The 17,482-nt window shown below is 45.1% G+C and overlaps 1 protein-coding gene across 5 annotated transcripts in view; it reads right to left on the bottom strand.

Annotated features, from left to right (window-relative positions):
* Positions 1 to 4,693: 4,693 nt before the first annotated feature.
* LRBA (LPS responsive beige-like anchor protein) overlaps positions 4,694 to 17,482 on the bottom strand; it is a 720,084-nt gene continuing 707,295 nt past the window's right edge. For all 5 annotated transcript variants that reach the window (XM_070474768.1, XM_070474770.1, XM_070474771.1 and 2 more), the window contains exons 55-57: positions 14,682 to 14,878; positions 9,993 to 10,144; positions 4,694 to 5,826 (exon numbers count right to left, since the gene is read on the bottom strand). In XM_070474768.1, the coding sequence (XP_070330869.1) occupies positions 5,736 to 5,826; positions 9,993 to 10,144; positions 14,682 to 14,878 (440 nt within the window). In that variant the 3' untranslated portion in view covers positions 4,694 to 5,735. The remainder of the gene's footprint in view (positions 5,827 to 9,992; positions 10,145 to 14,681; positions 14,879 to 17,482) is intronic.

The following is a 17,482-nucleotide window of genomic DNA, read 5'->3' as shown; positions in this document are numbered from 1 at the left end:
AGGCGGGCAGGTGTCGCCTGGACGAGCCAGAGGGCCCCCGCTCGCTGTGCTCCTTCACCGAGAGCTGCTCTGCGGCAGGGGGTGCAGACGTCTGTGGGGTGCTCGGGGTGTGGCCCGGGGCCAGTGAAAGGGCTGGCTGCTTTCTCGGGGCGGTTGTCTAGCGCTGGAAATGCCTAGGTGCTAAGTGGTAGCAGAAGTTCACAGTTTACAGAGTAGCTCATCCTGTCTCGTTTGAGCCACGTCACAGCCCTGAGTCACTCACTTCCCTCTTCAGCAGATGGGGCAACTCGGGTGGGCTCCCAGGGCCCAGAACCGGGAGAGGCCTCCCCAGACCCCGGGGCAGGCGTCCTGTGTCTGCTCTGCCCCTCCAGGCGGCTAGGGATGCTTCAGGGGGAGCGTCTGTATCCTGAGGCGGAGGTGGGACCGGCTGGGGGACGCCCCTGACAAAGGGGTGGAAAACCTAGGCATCTAAGCTCCCCTGGAGGAGGGCAGAGCAGCCCCCTCCAGTACTGCCTCCTGGAGAATTCCCCCGGACAGCGGAGCCTGGCGGGCTGCAGTCCATGGGGTCGCAGAGTCAGGCACAGTGAAGCGACCAAGCACGCAAGAAGCATGTGTGGTCTGTTAGATGAAGACAGTTTCTCCGGAGGGAGGCTGATGTGTGCAGCTCTGGTGAGTCCCAGGCAGCGGATTTCAGGGGGCTGTTTCACGATAAAACCCACAGCCTCGAACTCAGTGGGGCTAGGTCACCATCATCGGGCAGCTGAGGGGAAGGAAAGGGTGTCTGGTATAGAGACCGTACGAAGCCTCCTTCACTTTGGGCGGAGCTGGCAGCATGGCCTCGGTGCAGTCAGGAGGGTTTCAGCCGGAGTCTGAGGCAGGTGAGGCTGGGCACCTGCCCGAGGTCACGGCTGGGGAGCTTCTCAGCTGATCCAAGTCCGAAGCCGCAGCACAGCTGCACACCAAACTGGTTTGGTGAGGAAACTCACTCCTGGACTTGCGACAGGAAAAGAACTCGCCGCATGCTTCCGCCACCTGACGGCTGAGGTCTCGGGATTCAGAGGAACACTTGTAGGCGGCCTGCGCCCCTTGCCTGCAGGTCAGCCCACCCTGTTCATGCGAGAGAAGGATGTGACGCCCCGATCGAGCGGTCTGCCTTCCCGGCTCCGCGCGGCAGGGCAGGGACTCATGTCTCCGGTGCCATTCATTGCCGCCTCGGGCTTTTATATAGTGATCCTGTGATTGGGACACCCAGGACTCTACTTTTCATCACGGACTCTACTTTTCAGGTCTGTTCAAAAGAAAGATCCAAGAGATGTTGCCCCCACTCATCTGAGAGGGAATAAAGAGACAGGATTTTGTTTTTGATTTGCTGTTTTATGGCCTTTTCCATCCTCCTCGATCCTCGCTTGCAGTGACAAGTTGCGATGCCTACAGGATTAACGTCATTTATGTTACAACAAAGAGAGGCAGCGAGGCTGACCATTGTCCTAGTCGAAGCAGAACACGCTTTCCCTCCTCCGTGATGGGGCAGAAATAGCCAGGTGGAGGCCCCGGTGTATTTGGCTGCACGCGAGGTGTGTGCGGATTCTGACGTCACGTGCTCCGCCTGTGTGTGGCTATGACGTCACGTGCGCCTCCTGTGTGTGGCTGCGCGTGTGCTCTGGCCTACCGTGACGTCACGTGGTGACGTGGCGCCGCTCCTCCGTCACCCAGCGACGGCAGAGTGGCCGTGCCTGACCACCCAGCTCAGCGCGGGACCCCCGCAGTGTGCAGACTTGGGGTGTGGAGAAGCCTGTGGGCGCGGCAGGGAGGGGGCGGGCGGGGCCGATGCAGGAAGGAGACCGCAACCGTGTCAGAGCTCTCGTCCTAGCTGGGAAAGACACAGCAAAGGTCCCCGGTGAAACTCCTGTCGAAGTCCTGTCCTGGTGGGTCTAAAATGTGTGACATTTGTTTTTCAAAAATATTTATTCATTTATGTGACTGGGCTGGATCTTAGTTTCGGCATGTGGGATCTAGTTCCCTGACCAGGGATTGAACTGGGCCCCCTGCATTGGAAGCGTGGGATCTTAACCACTGGGCCCCCAGAAAAGCCCTTTAACTTCAATCATGTTTGTGGAAAACGGTGCGGAGTGGACGTGCGGTCTGGCTGCGTCCGGATTCCCCGGCCATCTGCCAACCCGACCCCTGTGGCCTTTGTCGTCTCACGGCCCCTCTGACGCGGAGGGGACGCGGGGGCTGCACACACGGCCTCGGGTGCGGGCAGGCTCCTGGCAGGCGCCGTTCTCCCCGCCGAATGGGAGTGGGCAGCCTGGGGAGGAAACGCCCAACCTCCGGCCCTGCTTCCCGCGGCTCCCAGGGAGGGGGCCGTCCCGCATGCCAGCAAGCAGAACTGAAGGATGGGGATATTTCAGAGTAGAATGTTCCTTTTCCGTGGACTGGCTGACTGGAACGTGTATCTGTGGATGCTGGGTGCAGTGTGGGAACAAGCTTCTCCCGAGGGTATGGTTTACCCCTTCGTATTGGTGTGCCTGTCAGGCTGCTGTTCGCTCTGCTCCAAGCCCCATGCCTCCTCCTGGAGGCGAGCGCTCCTTCCTAAGCTACAGAGCCTCGAGGACTTAATGGACGATGCCTCAGTCAGGATCCCCAGCGTTGGTGAGAAAAACCGCCCTCTTCCGAGGCAGGGCAGCTTCACGTACCGCACGCTCGGCTGCCCAAAGCACCTCAGTTTTGACCTTTTTTCATGAAAGGTTTACATTTATTTGAAGTAATTTTAAAAAAAATTATTGGAGTAGAGCTGCTTTACAATATCGTGTTAGTTTCTGATGTACAGCAGACTGCATCAACTATATGTTTACATTTACCCCCTTTTTGGATTTCTTCCCCACTTAGGTCACCACAGAGCGCAGAGTCCCGTGCGGTACAGTCGGTTCTTAGTGATCTATTTCATAGATGGTATAAGGTGCTTTATATGTGCGTAGTTTATATACCTCAGTCCCGATCTCCTGATTCATCCCACCCCCGTCTTCCTCCCTCGGTGTCCATGTTTGTTCCCTACATCTGTGTCACTGTTTCTACTTTGCATATAAGATCATCTACCAGTTTTTCAGATTCCACATGTGTATGTTAATATATACTGTTTTTCTCTTTCTGACTGACTTCATTCTGTATGTCTCTAGTCTACCCACATCTCTACAAATGACCCAGTTTTGCTCCTTTTTATGACTAATATTCCACTGTATATACTTTCCACACCTCCTGTATCCATTCTTCTGTTGATGGACCTAGATGTAATTTTTTAAAGGAGTGAAAACTGGATAAATAAGTGAATGTGGAGCGAATCCTAACACATACTGTACTAAACAGATTCTGTTGCTGAGAAGCCCTGTGTTGATGCCAGCTGAGTTCGTTTTATGAGTACGTCTAGTTGACCCTCCACAGCAATAAGTTCTGCGTCTGTGCTCAGCGGAAGCTCTGGGTGCAAGGAGCAGCTGAGGTGGTGTGTTGACGCCAGCTGTTAAGTATTGTGTTTCAGTGGATTCTCCATAGTCCTAAGTTTCGAAACAATAGAGGCAGTGCAGGCACTGATTGTCGTCTTAGGCACCAAAAGGAAGCTGCTTCAGGCTTGGCAACATGGACTGAAGTATCAGATGCCTGGTATGTGACTTAGAGATTCCTATTCCTTCGGCCACTTTGCATGAAGCTCCCAAAGTGTGACATCACAGGTGATACTGTGAGGCTATCCCTCGAGCAGTAACTCACGTATGTCTCTGACTTGGAGATGTACTTCCCCCTCTCCCACATTTCACCATCTATTGTTTTGTTAGTAGTTTGTAAAACAACTGTAACTGTGGATGTGAGACGGAACAGCGTATAAAATTCTTGGTTTTTTTGTTAGATAAAGGTCTAGTGTTCTCATGTAGTTCAGAGGGAGCTCTCTGGCCAGAGGCCCATTTTTCCTGTTTTCATTCAAGAGAATTTCTCTCCTATTGGTTATTGTTTAAAAACTGAATGAACCAAAGTTTAACTTTTTCTTTGAGGATAACTGTATTATCATTGTTTCAAAATTCGAAGTGGAATTGCTAGAAGCTGACACAGTTCTAGGTACCTAGTATAAGCATGTTGTGCTGGGAAAAACAGGGTCTGGTTTAAATTCTGGCTTAGTGTTAATACTGAGCTGTCTAGATCTAAATCTAAGCTAAGTGTATTAGTGTCACTAAATCTTTTCTCAACTATAAGCATACTGTTATTTTGATGATTACATGGACTAAAGTACTTGTTCTAGAAAAAAAGTAAAAATATTTTCAACAATTCAATTATAAACACATTTTATTTTTCTGTCAAACTCAGTTGTTCCAGTCCTAATTTTTGCTTTTAGAAAAGAGCTGAATGTGTAGGAAAAAGGTGTGTGTGTGCTAAGCTGCTTCAGTCGTGTCCGACTCTCTGTGACCCCATGTACTCTGGCCCACTAGGCTCATCTGTCCATGGGAGTCTCCAGGCAAGAATATTGGAGTGAGCTGCCATGCCCTCCTCCAGGGCATCTTCCCAACCCAGAAATCAAAGGTAGCCTCTACCTGCACTGGCAGGCGGGTTCCTTACCACTAGCGCCATCTGGGAAGCCCAGACGAAAAGGAGGTCACCCCTTTTAGGTAAGTTGCAAGAGAAATAGAGATGGAATGTCAGTTTCAACTCAGAGTTCTCAACTTATAAAGAATTTATTTATGCAATACAGATCTTTTCTCAGATATTTTTCACAGAATTCCACACAGCAATCGACTAGAAAAGTAGAAGTCTACAACACCAAAATAACATTTTCGTAGTACAAATTGCTAATCAAAAGGAAGGGGAAGATTGTTTAATAACAAATAGAAGGTAAAACAAGGGTTGCTTCACACAGCACCCAGTAGCCGCTGCTCTTACACCTGGGGTGGGGGAGCCCCAACAGAGTTCAGCCTCAGTATGTGGGCACCCTCGGGGTGAGCTTTGGTACTTACTTGCATTTACTTTAAAAGAAAAACAAGGTGCTGAGCCCAAGAACATCTCCCATCATTTCATTCTGGTTTGCTATGAGGATAGATGAGGAAAACACTGCAAATATTTCACACTTGCTAGAATAGATCCTTTGAGATGACCACACAATAAAGTAAGCCTCCCCCAAACCATAATTTTCTAGGTCTAAAACATGCTTGAAAGATAATATTGATAGAAATAATTCATTGAGACGTTTCAAATTACATTTACCATAATTTAAACATGACTATTTAAATCCCAGAAATTTCCGTGCTGAAGAAGCACTGTTGTTTGGAAGAATACAGAACCCAAAGTACAGCATAAAATTCCCGCATCCCAGGATTATAACCCATTTCCTTATTGTTAAAATCATACATTCTCAAGATTACAGATAAATGGGAAGTGTTTTTTCATATATAACTAGAATAAGTGGGTTTACTCACTCCACTGTGTATTTCTATAATTGGTGAAAATAGACTTCTCATTATGACTAAAAATATAGATTTTTTTTAAAACTACAGAACCCAGCAGCCAGTTTTCTGCTTTGCTATTACCCCCAAAAAAGTCAAGCAAAGTCTACAAAAATAGCAATTAACTTTAAAAAATATTTTGCTTCTTGGAGCACATTTAAGTTACATTCAGACGTGATAGCTGTTCCTAAGAGAAAGCCGCTCAGGGCACGTCCTGCGCTGAGGCTGGGGCGGGCTGGGCCCCGCTGTCCGTCAGCGTCAGTAGCGCGTTTGGTACTCGTGATGCCACCGGTTAAAGTCGTTGTAGAAGAGAACTATGCTTCCTGAGGCCATGCCGGCAATGATGCACCTGGGAGGGGCAGAGAGGAGGCGTTTAAAACCCAGCAGTCTCCCAAGGCTCTGTTACTAAAGAAGGGCCTGCCGCCCCACATCCACACAGTAAACACAGCAGATGGCAGCCACGCCTACAGTTTGTGAGGTTTGCGGCATGGTTTTTGATAACTAAAATGCAGTCTTGGGTAAGCTCAGAGTCCCACCTCTGTCGCTCTGCAAGGGTCCAGTCCACAGCTTGCCTTCGTATGGAAAGCGCAGCCAGTACGTGCAGGATGAGTCAGAAAAACCCGAACAGACTAGTCACTCCGGAGGCAGGGAGGCTGGGCCAGGGAATTTTGTATATGAGGTATCAGAACGAAAATAACAATCTCAAAGCAACTGTTGATGCAGGAAGAAGCACACGGTCAATCACAGAGGCATCTGCCATGTACAAATGGAAGACTAAGAATCAGCGCTGAGCAGAGTTTGGGCCGTGCTCTGCGGAACACGTGCTGTGTCTGTCCGGCTGAGGGTCGCCACCCGCTGACATGCTCGCTCTCTGCAGGAGCTGCTGGTGCAGCCAGACAGGCAGTGCAGAGCGGCCTCTAAGGAGGCAGACGCCCGTTTATTATCGCAGGCCCGTCTCTGGCTAACCTGCTCTGTCTCAGATTTGGTTAGGACAGTCCTTCGAGGTCATCCTTCGTGTCCTTAGTAGTGCCTCATATCAAAATTAGGGACTAAAATGTGTCACAACAAAAACCCAACTAAACAGAAAAGGCGGCAATGAGGGTATGAGGGACAAAAAAGCACTGAGACAGGCAGAAAGCAGAGAATACAACGGCAGGAGTCTTCCCTATCAGTGGTTACTTTACGTGCAGGGAGACTAGGTTCTCCAGCCAGAAGGCAGAGACTGGCAAAGTGAATGAAGACGTAATCAAACTGCATGCTGTGTACCAGAGACTCATGATCTAAAGACAAACAGGTTGAAAGGATGGAAAAAGATATTCTATGCAAATAATAACGAAAAGGGAGCTACAGTGGCTATACTAATACCAGACAAAATAAGTTTTAAGTAAAGTTATAAGACACAAGGATACTTAAGCAATGATAAAAGGTGTCAATCCATCAAAAGTATATAGCAATTACAAACATGTATGAACAGCACACTCAAGATGTATAATAGTTGGAAACTTCAATAATGGGTAGAACCACCAAAAAGAAGGAAATAAATAATATTCAATAGTATCTGAACAATATTAAAAACCAATTGGGCCTAAGACATATATAAACATTCACCCAACACATTATGCACACTGGACATTCTCCAAGATAAGCCATATGTTAGAGCACAAAACACTTTAAATACACTTTAAAAAGATTGAAATATCATATAAAGTATTTTTCCTAATCACAACAGAATTAAACTAGACAACAGTAACAGAAGGAAAATTCTCTAGGGAAATTAGAAAATACCAAGACAAATGAAAACAGAACAAGCCAGAACTTACAGGATGCAGCAAAACCAGTGCTAGAAGGAAGGTTTACAGCTGTAAACACAGATACTTAAAGAAGTATCTCAATCAGTAACCTAATTCTGCACCTTAAAGAACAAGAAAAAGGTGCCAAGTAAACCCAAAGCTAAGAGCAGGAATGAAACAGTAAAAATCAGAATGGGAATAGAATATAGAAAAATCAGAGTCAAGTTGGTTCTCTGAAAAGGTAAACAAAATCAACAAAATTTTAGACTAAGAAAAAAGACTCGAATTACTACCAATTATATAGAAATAGAAGGATGATCAGAATACTAGGAACATCTATATGCCAACAAATGGGATAATCTAGATGAAATGGAAAAATTCTTAGAAACACACATTACTCCACAATTTAATCAGGAAGAGAAAATCTGAATAGACATAGCTAATAATGAGACTGAATCAGTAATTACAACCCTCTCATTACTGAGAACTTCACCAGAGACGTCTACCACACATTTAAAAAAGAACACCAAACACTTTTAAAAAACTAAAGAGAACACTTCCTAAGTCATTCAATAAGGCCAACACACCCTGATATCAAAGTGAAACAGACACTACACTATAAGAAGTGAAATTACAGACTACTATCCCTATGATTACTTATTCAAAAATCTTTAACAAATACTAGCAAACCAAATCCAGTAGCATTTTATGAAGGTTATATACCATGAAGAAAGTGGGATTTATTCTTGGAATATAAGGATTGCTTCAATTTTTGTTTGATATACAAAAATCACTTGTAAGATATCCCATCAGTAGAATTAAAAACAAAAAACCCCATGTTAATAAAGGCATTTGACAAAATCCAACATCCTTTCGTGATTAAAAAAAAAATTAAGACCAGATGGAAAGTACCTTAACACAATAAAGGGCATTTATGAAAAATGTCCAGCTAACACTATACTCAGTGGTGAACACTGAAAGTTTTTCCCCTCTTACTGGGAATAGGACAGAGATACCTGCTTTCACCACTTCTAGTCAATAGAGTATGAAAAGCCCCAGCCAACGCAATGAGGCAAGGGAAAAAAGCACCTACATCTCAAGGGTGTCCAAACAGCCAAAACAATCTCGAAAAAGCACAACAGAATTGGATATCTCACACTTTCTGATTTCAAAGCTTACTATAAGAATTGAAAGAGACACGTGTGCCCCAGTGTTCATTGCAGCACTGTTTACAATTGCCAGGACATGGAAGCAACCTAGATGCCCATCAGCAGATGAACGGATAAGAAAGCTGTGGTACGTGTACACAATGGAATATTACTCAGCCATTAAAAAGAATGCACTTGAATCAGTTCTAATGAGGTGGATGAAACTGGAGCCTATTATACAGAGTGAAGTAAGAAAGAAAAACACTAATACAGTATACTAATGCATGTATATGGAATTCAGAAAGATGGTAATGATAACCCCACATGCGAGACAGCAAAAGAGACAGATGCATAGAACAGTCTTTTGGACTCTGTGGGAGAAGGTGAGGGTGGGATGATTTGGGAGAATGGCATTGAAACATGTATATTACCATATGTGAAACAGATCACCAGTCCAGGTTCAATGCATGAGACAGGGTGCTCAGGGCTGGTACACTGGGATGACCCAGAGGGATGGGATGGGGAGGGAGGTGGGAGGGGGGTTCAGGATAGGGAACACATGTGCACCCGTGGCTGATTCATATCAATGTATGGCAAAAACCACTACAACATTGTAATTAGCCTCCAATAAAAATAAATAATAAAAACCTTACTATAAAGGTGTAGTAATCAAAACAGTGTGGTATTGGCTTAGAGAGACATGCAGACCAACGTAATAGAGACCAGAAAAAAACTCCCACATATAAGGACAGTCTTTTCAACACACAGTGCTGGGAAAACATACTCACATGCAAAGAGTGAAGTACCACCATCATATATAAACAAACATTAATTAAAGATGCATCAAGAAGAAGATATAAGTTAAAACTACAAAACTCTTAGGAGAAAATAAAGAGGAAAAACTTCAAGACATTGAATTTTGCAGTGATCTTGGATATAACACTGGAAGCATAAGCAATAATAGAAAAAATAAATTAGACTTCATCAAAATTAAAGGATTTTGCATATCAAAGGACACTGTGAGATGAAATGATGAAAAAGTTTTGGAAATCGATAGTGGTGATAGTTGTACAACAATGTGAGTATCCTTGATGTCACTGAATTATGCAGCACCAAAAATAGTTTAAGTAGTAAGTTTTATGTATACTTTGTCACAATAAAGATGTTAAAAACTAAAATGAAAGACTATATTAAGAAGAAATAAGATGTCAGATAAAGACTATCTTCCTAAAATGAAGATTTTAGGAAATAAGCCAGATTTCTCAATGGAATCATTATGGAACAGACGGCATGTCACAAGAAATTTTGTTTAAGAAAAAAGATACTTTAAGAGTATAGAAACTACAGCAATATAACTGGAGCCTTTGTTACTTAAATCCTGTCTAACCCTAGAGAAGATAGCCTCTGTGCACAATTGGCAATGTCATCAAAGAAAAACATGCTTTTAAAAAAGTATCTTGGAAATTCTAATATTCATTCTTCTTCAATTGCACTGGTGACCGGCAGAGCCCAGCCTATCTACATAAATCCCTGGACAGATTTTACCGCCACCAGTATAGCCCCCATTCCAGTGTTACCTTTGGTCGTAAGACAGAGCCATGGCCCGGATCCCGGCATCACAGCCTGGATAGGCGAACAGCTGCTTGAGGTCTGACACCTGCCAGACCATGACCACACCGTTATCTCCTCCGGTGAGCAGGTACTGCCCGTCGCGGCTCAGCTGGATGGCCTGGTGAGACACAGCAGCATTCAGCAGGGTCAGGACTCCGGGAAAGCCTGCCCACCCCAGCCCGCACCTCTGATTAACTCGACATGAAGCCAGCTACTGTGGCGTAGGGAGAAGGGAAGGAGTGTGTGTGTTCCTGAGTAGTTTTCAGGAAATCATGAGTCACAGAAGACCTTTGCTGTTTTTCAAAAATCATACGGGCAAAGGTAGGCAATGCTTTTTCTTTTTTTAATTTGTGCTTTTTAAGGATGAGGTGCCAAACTCTTCCAACTCTACAAATACTAATTAAATGGTGTGTATTGTGAACAGAGACTTGGACTCTGAAGTAAGGAGCTTCCTGGCACCTCTGCATTCACTGTGGACACGCCAAGCTACCAAAGCTGGGCAGATGGTGCTAGCTGACATCATACCCCCTGTGATAAAAACACTGCCGACCTGGGGGCCCGGCCCCACAGGAGACCACCTACAGCTCAAGCACCCTTGCTAGGCCTGCTGATTTTTATAGTAGTTGGGACGACAACTTGGTAAGGAAGCACAACTCCCAGGGTAAACCCAGTTGAAGCATTTTCTTCTTGCTTCAGGACTGACTGCTTCCTGCCGGTGCTAAACTCGAAGGGCAGACATGTAATTTGCTCTGTAATCCTGTCAAACCCACCAAAAGCAGGTCACTGTCTGTTTTTCTGTGACTTTTTACATTTTTTTCATGGTTGGAAAAAAATCAAATATTTCATGACATATGAAAATGATATGAATTCTAAATTTCAGTGTCCATAAGTAAGGGCTATTAGGACAAAGCCACACCCATTCATTTCTGGCTACTTTTTTTTTTTTTTTTCTTTTTTTAATGGAGAAAGTGTGCCTGCTCCTGACAGAAAAGGTCACCCCCTATTCTAAGAGCAGATCCCACTGCCCCTTCCTCTCCTCTGGCTCCCTGCTCTGCAAACCTTCTTCTCCTGGCTCATTGAGACACACACTTCCTTTCTTTAGCTGGAGGGCATTGGGAGTTCTAAAAGTTACTGCAAATACCTGTAATCTTATGTCCACCTGGACACAGTGAACGTGGGAATCCAGATGGCAAGCCAGAAAGAAAATATCTACCTTCTGAAAAATATATTTACACTGTTCTGCACTCAGAGTTTTAGGATAGCTGCCTTAAGTCTTCAAGCTACCCTTTTACAACAACAACAAAAATTTTAATTACAGAAAAGTAAGGACTGTTTCATAGCCATTCAATTCACATTAAAGTAAATGCAAACTTTTAGAGGTCTCTTAAATATAGCTTACTTTCAAGAACATAAAAATATAGCTAGGAAATCAGAACCCATGGGCAGAAGATGGTTACATGTAAGAAGTATTCTCTAAATTTTAACCAATACAAATAATAAGATTTTTCAATGTAAGTAAAACCCAATATCTTTTCCCCATTCATTTCACAAACAGCACTCTCCAGGGAGTTATCTTGGAAATGAAGACTACTACAAATAATTATTTGCTACACTTATAAAATTCAGCTGATGAAAATCCATTGACCTTGCGGCTGTGGTTCACTGGAGTTTTATACTTGAGGCTTTTTACTGGATAAGTGCTATATTAAAACATAAATTAAAACCATTAATCTTTAATTCTTTGTCCTAGAGTAAAAACTCCCTAATCCTAGTTCTGTGTTGAAATAAATAAAACCTGGACTTTCAGGACTATACTTTTATCCACATCTAAAACATTCTAATAAACCAGACGCCTGCCAAAGTTAAAAAATATTTTGTCGGCCTTTCTCAAGAGGGACTTGTCAAGTTTCCCTGGCGCTGAGAGCCCGGGGAGTGTTTCCTGAACAGCACCCCGTCTCCCACCCCGCCCCAAACGGAGTTCTTAATTCTCATGAGCCTCCTGAGTGTCCAGGCTGGGCTGAGACTCGAGCTGTCAGGATGGCCCTGGAAACCCTTGAACATCAGTCTCTGGACTCCTGGGAGCGTGGATGACACCGGCTGCACTGGTTTCCAGGCGGCACCAGCGGGCCACGGCGTCTGCTGGCAACAATCACATCTGAAGACACAGCTTCCTCCGGAAGAGGAAATAAATGAGTTCCTATGGTGAAATGGTGGTGAGCCTTTGTTTAGGAGAATGTAACTCTGCTGCTCCGTACAGGCTGCCCACTTAAATTTAAGCTCTTCATTAAGACATCTAAACAGTGCCTGGTTGCTGTGCTCACTTATGTTAACCAAACGCCACAGCACAATCTGGCATCTAAATAAAAACAGGTGGGAGGCCTTGATGAGGGCCGAGGTTCCCGCAGGCCGCCTGCCTACAGGGTTCTTGCTATTTCAAAGAAACTTCATTTCTGGTCTGAGCTAATGACTAATTTGTTTCCACAGTCTCCCCCCCTTAGACAGGCTCAGACTGCAGGATGCAGGTGGAGAGCTTTGCTCTGTGACGTCTCTTGCTCCCAGCCTGCGGTGCCTTCCATCCTTCCCAAGGCAGTCAGCTACGAAAGTGTGGGTCTCTGGAGCTGGGCTGGGCGGCGCTCATTTTAGGCAAGCGCGCTTTAATCACACAGTTGCCACTTACAAGTTAGTATGATAAAGTACAGGCGTGCTGGGGAAAAGGCGATGGATTGTTTAAGCCTAAAATCCAGTGGGAAATATTACAGAGGAAAAAACACAACGGCCACAGGGCAGAGAGGAAAAGCATGTGTGTGCGAACAGTGTGCAGAAAGCCTCCAACTGCTGCCTGGAGGAACGCCCCGGAACCCTTGGTACTGACTGAAAGGCCGCAGAAATTGTTTTAGCCAGCGAGGGATTTCAAATTACTTTACAGATTTATTAGTGTAGCTGACAATATAATCGCAACTCAAAGTGACAGATTATCAACATTATTATCGTAAAGAAAAGAGGAAAGGAAAACCCTCTGATGTGTACTTGGTTTAAATGAAGGGAGGAAAAAATAAAAGCAGAGTGTGAGCATCTGCGTGGGCAGGGCAGGCAAAATGCACTGGAGAAAATTCCCAGAGAGAAGAGGAGAGCAAAGAGGAAAGCCATTTACTGAATTAACAGGCCATCTTGGAGAATTCCCTGGTGCTCCAGTGGTTAAGACCCCACCCTTTCATTGCTGAGGGCACAGGTTTGATCCCTGGTTGGGGGAACTAAGATCCCACAAGTTGCCTAGTGCAGACAAAAATTGGAAAAAAAAAAAAAAAAAGACTTTATTTTATAAAGTCAATTCATGAAAAAAGGAAAAATAAATCATCCTAGGATATAGAAGCAGCAAGAGCCTTCAGTCTGATCAGTACCATCTGTATTTAGGGTTTCTATTTCTTAATGGGGTTCCCTGGTGGCTTAGATGGTAAATAATCTGCCTGCAATGTGGGAGGCCAGGGTTCAGTCCCTGGGTCAGGGATCCCCTGGAGAAGGAAATCCACTCTAGTATTCTTGCCTAGAGAATTCCACGGACAGAGGAGGCTGGCACGCTACAGTCTAAGGGGCTACAAAGAGTCGGACACGATGAACTACTGGCACTCTCTCTTACTCTTTAGTCCTTCCTGATCCCAATGTTTACAGGAGAAAAGGGATCAGACTCGATGCAGGACAAGTGGGAGGATGCATGTCACCTAAGTCGCCCCACGTCAGGAGTGACCATGAGAACAGAGGCCAGAAATAACTTACACCGCACTCAGAGGGCTGAGGCCTCTGCCCACCCCCAACACATCCTGGGTCCCTTCACTGTAGGCAGGTCACATGCCCCTCCAACCTCATCTCAGGAAATACAAGGGGCAAGGTAAAACGAAACTTAACCTGCACCAAGAAATCTGGAGGTGTGAAAAGGAAAACATAGCCTTGAAAACATAGTCTCTCCAAAAGCAGTCCTTATCCTCTCTTCACCCTCTAATGCTCACAGAGCCCTATCCTGAAAATGAGGGAAGGCCTGGGAAGGTCCACCAGGGCCGTCTCTTGTTTACCAAAAGTGAAAAATCGTTTGTCAGATTCACATCATATTTTGAAGCACAACTTCCTTAACTTGGTGTGTTTGGGTCTTGTCATCCACACAGAAGTCAAGTTCTGCAATTAGATGCTAACCCTAAATCATCGTAATCCCTACCACTCCCACCACCAGCCTGATCAAGTGTTGAGGGAGCCAGTTTTAGGGTGCTCTTAAGGCACTATTCAGCTTTGATACTCGGGAAACAGCAGTGTGCAGTTAACATTCTTAGGTTAAAAAAACAAAAACAGGAAAAAAATGAGCAGGGCCACTGACAGCCACCCAGGAGGCTTCCCGGGACCTAGGAGTTTCCCTCTGCCGCAGGCTCCTCCCGGCTTCACTTCACGACTGCGCTGCAGGCTGGGCAGACAGCTGGCGCGGCCCGGACAGGCTGGGCTCTGGGAAGCAGACACCCCCATCCAAGTGCCACCGGATGATTCTCTCTCAGGCGAAAAAGAGGCCCTTGGTGGCTAAACACAGAGGCTTCTTTGGTGGACTTTCTACCTCCTCACTCACCTACACACTCGGAGGTAAAAGCACAGATACTGAGAAGTCTGTAAGGTACACTTACCCTTATGTTATCATCTGTTTCCATGGCGGCCTGGAGTTTTCCGTTCACACTGAATGTACAGAAGAAGCCATTCTCATAGAATATGACACAATGGCCCTCTCTTGACGCCTGAATGAGTTTTGGTTTCAGGCAGTTTTCTGGACCCTCCAAAGTCCTTAACAAGTCTCCATTCATGGAATGTATGAGACATGGTCCCTCTGAGAAAACAGAAACAAGGCAAAATGAAGTTTTTTCAGAAGAACAGACAAATGTGATCTGAGCACAGATCAAACAGGATGACAGTACCATATCACAGTTGTAGAAAGACTGAAAAAGATATCAGTTATTTTGTAAAATCGGCATGCCAGCCAGATCTCACCTTCCACTTGGGAGAAAACAGTCATACATGTCCAATTTCACATCTCAAGAAACAGGAAATTACTTGTGAAATTCATTATGCCCAGAGATTATACAAAAAATGGAGGAATTCAGAAAGGAACAGGACAAATTTCAAATCTGCGAAGAACTTCCAGGAAGGCTGGGCCTCAGTTAAACACGGGCTGCCGTGAGGTACATGACCTTCTGTGACCCTCCCTGCATCTCACCGGGGCCTGGGGGGGCGCAGTGAAAACTCAGTAAGGAAGGTGAAGACACTGCCGAGCAGCCACACGGAGCAGTGCTTTTCATCTTTACAGGGCGCCTGCTGCATGCAAAGCAAAGGAAGAGCCGGTAACCAAAACCGCCCGTGTGATGTAAGAGACGTCCTAAGAAACGTCTCGTTGGATAAAAGAGGTAGGTAGACTATAGGCCCCACTTTCTCTGGGCTAAATTACTCCCAGCTACATGGAATCATCACCCGTCCCTATGTGACTACTAAAGCACACCTCTCTGCTTTCTCTTGACCACTCAGGGAGTTGGTAAGTTTTTAGCATCCTCACCATAAATACGTAAGGCGGTGTTTGCTCTGCACAGTTCCGGCAAGCATAGATTTCAGTTGTCACTCTAAATGACCCCAGCGTCTCAGTTTAGATTTCAGTTACCACAGTAACTGCATAAGGTACACACTTCATAATCAGCTCTTCAGCCCACAAACGTCTAGAAATAACAGGCCCACCTCTCTCACAGTCTGTTAGTGAGTGGTCACTGCGTGTCCGTGACTCAGCTTACCCACAGACAGCTAACCCTGTGGCTGTGTTGCCTCCTTGTCACCAGGGATGGGACTGTATGACATTTTACAAAAACGGATGATCAAAAGAGGATAGTGGCCAACAAAGATGAACCTGCCATAAGGCAATGAGAAGTCACAAAGCTGGAAGTGAAATCTGAAGCAAAGCTACATGGATTTAGAGAGGACAGAGCTGACCGTGGGGTGTTGATGTCACCGAGAGGCTGTGGATACGCAGCCTGAGGGGGTGAGTGAAGGTGGCCTCACTGATGTAAGTTAGGAAAGCAGCTTATTAAACACGAGGATATCCTGGGAGTGGGGCCAGCAAGAACCTTTACACTAAAGGAAACTGAGGAGATGCTTCATGACACTGAAAGCAGACAAGATAAAATGTTGGAAGCTGATCCAAACTGAGGAAGGGATCTGACAACTGGTCAAGGCATCAAGAAGAGTCTTGCCCCTTATCTTACATTACATGGAGAGGAGTGGGCAAGCACTGTCAAAGCACTCATATTTTTCACAAAGAAATGAAACACTTTCATTCTCAATGTTCCTAATGTTTTAAATTACAGTGTACTAAGTAAATGTTTCACTTGTTTTTTATGTCCATAAATATGTGTATATATGTATGTATATGTGCTCAGTTGTGTCCAACTCTTTGCAACCCCATAGACTGTAGCTCACCAGGTTGCTCTGTCCATGGGATTCTCCAGGCAAGAATACTGGAGCGAGTTGCCATTCTCATCTCCAGGGAAATCTTCCTGACCTGAGGATCAAACTCACGTCTCCTGCATTGCAGGCAGATTATTTACCACTGCGTCACCAGGGAAGCCTGTGTATGCATATGTGTATGTATGAAACTGAACAAGAGAATTTTAAATGTTTTGATAAAAATTTTAAAAGCCATGGAACAATAATAAAATTTCCAATTGATTATTAATCATATTTCCCATTTAAATGACTTATTTTTAATATCTTTGCATGAAACCATGAAAGATGTCCAGTTTGGATTGCATACAGTCCAAGAACTCATGTTAGCTCAGGATAAATAAAATCACTAGGTATAAAAAGCAGTTATAGAATACTTGTTATCATTATTATTGTTTCACTGTTTTGGCCAACTAAGTTTTAAATACCAATACTGAACTAATACGTCTTGTTAGCTAGACAATTATAGTTCAAGGCACAGGTAAGGTGACTCAAAAACTCTATGCCTCCCCATCAGATCAGCCTAAAAGAGATGTGATTACATTTTGTATGTTCAAGAGCTAAGTTCAGGGCAGTGGGACAGAGAGATGAACAGACTATTACAACTGAATGAAAGTGAATTGGAAACAGCTCTGTTCCTGGTCAGACGCTGATTTGCTGTGTGTGCTCTTGGAAAGTGTGCTTAACATCTTTGGCCGGAACGTATGACGATGCTATGAGGGCAGACCCTCAGGCAAACCGGCTGAAGGGTTTTTCCACTCCATTCCCAATGCCATCCTCGTTCAGAGATTTGGAAGGAAAGATAGACTGGGTCAGGAATTTCCGTTCAGGTGTGAGATGGAAGCCAGCCCAGCCAGAATCGAGACGAATAAACAAACACACAAAAAAGCTCTTGTTCTCGCCTCACTCTTCAGAGCAATGCTGTGAAACAGGACTTTCTGCGGGGATG

Source organism: Odocoileus virginianus, chromosome 12, assembly GCF_023699985.2.
Source record: "Odocoileus virginianus isolate 20LAN1187 ecotype Illinois chromosome 12, Ovbor_1.2, whole genome shotgun sequence".
Classification (NCBI taxonomy): Eukaryota; Metazoa; Chordata; class Mammalia; order Artiodactyla; family Cervidae; genus Odocoileus; species Odocoileus virginianus.
This window is presented reverse-complemented; position numbering and strand designations above follow the sequence as displayed.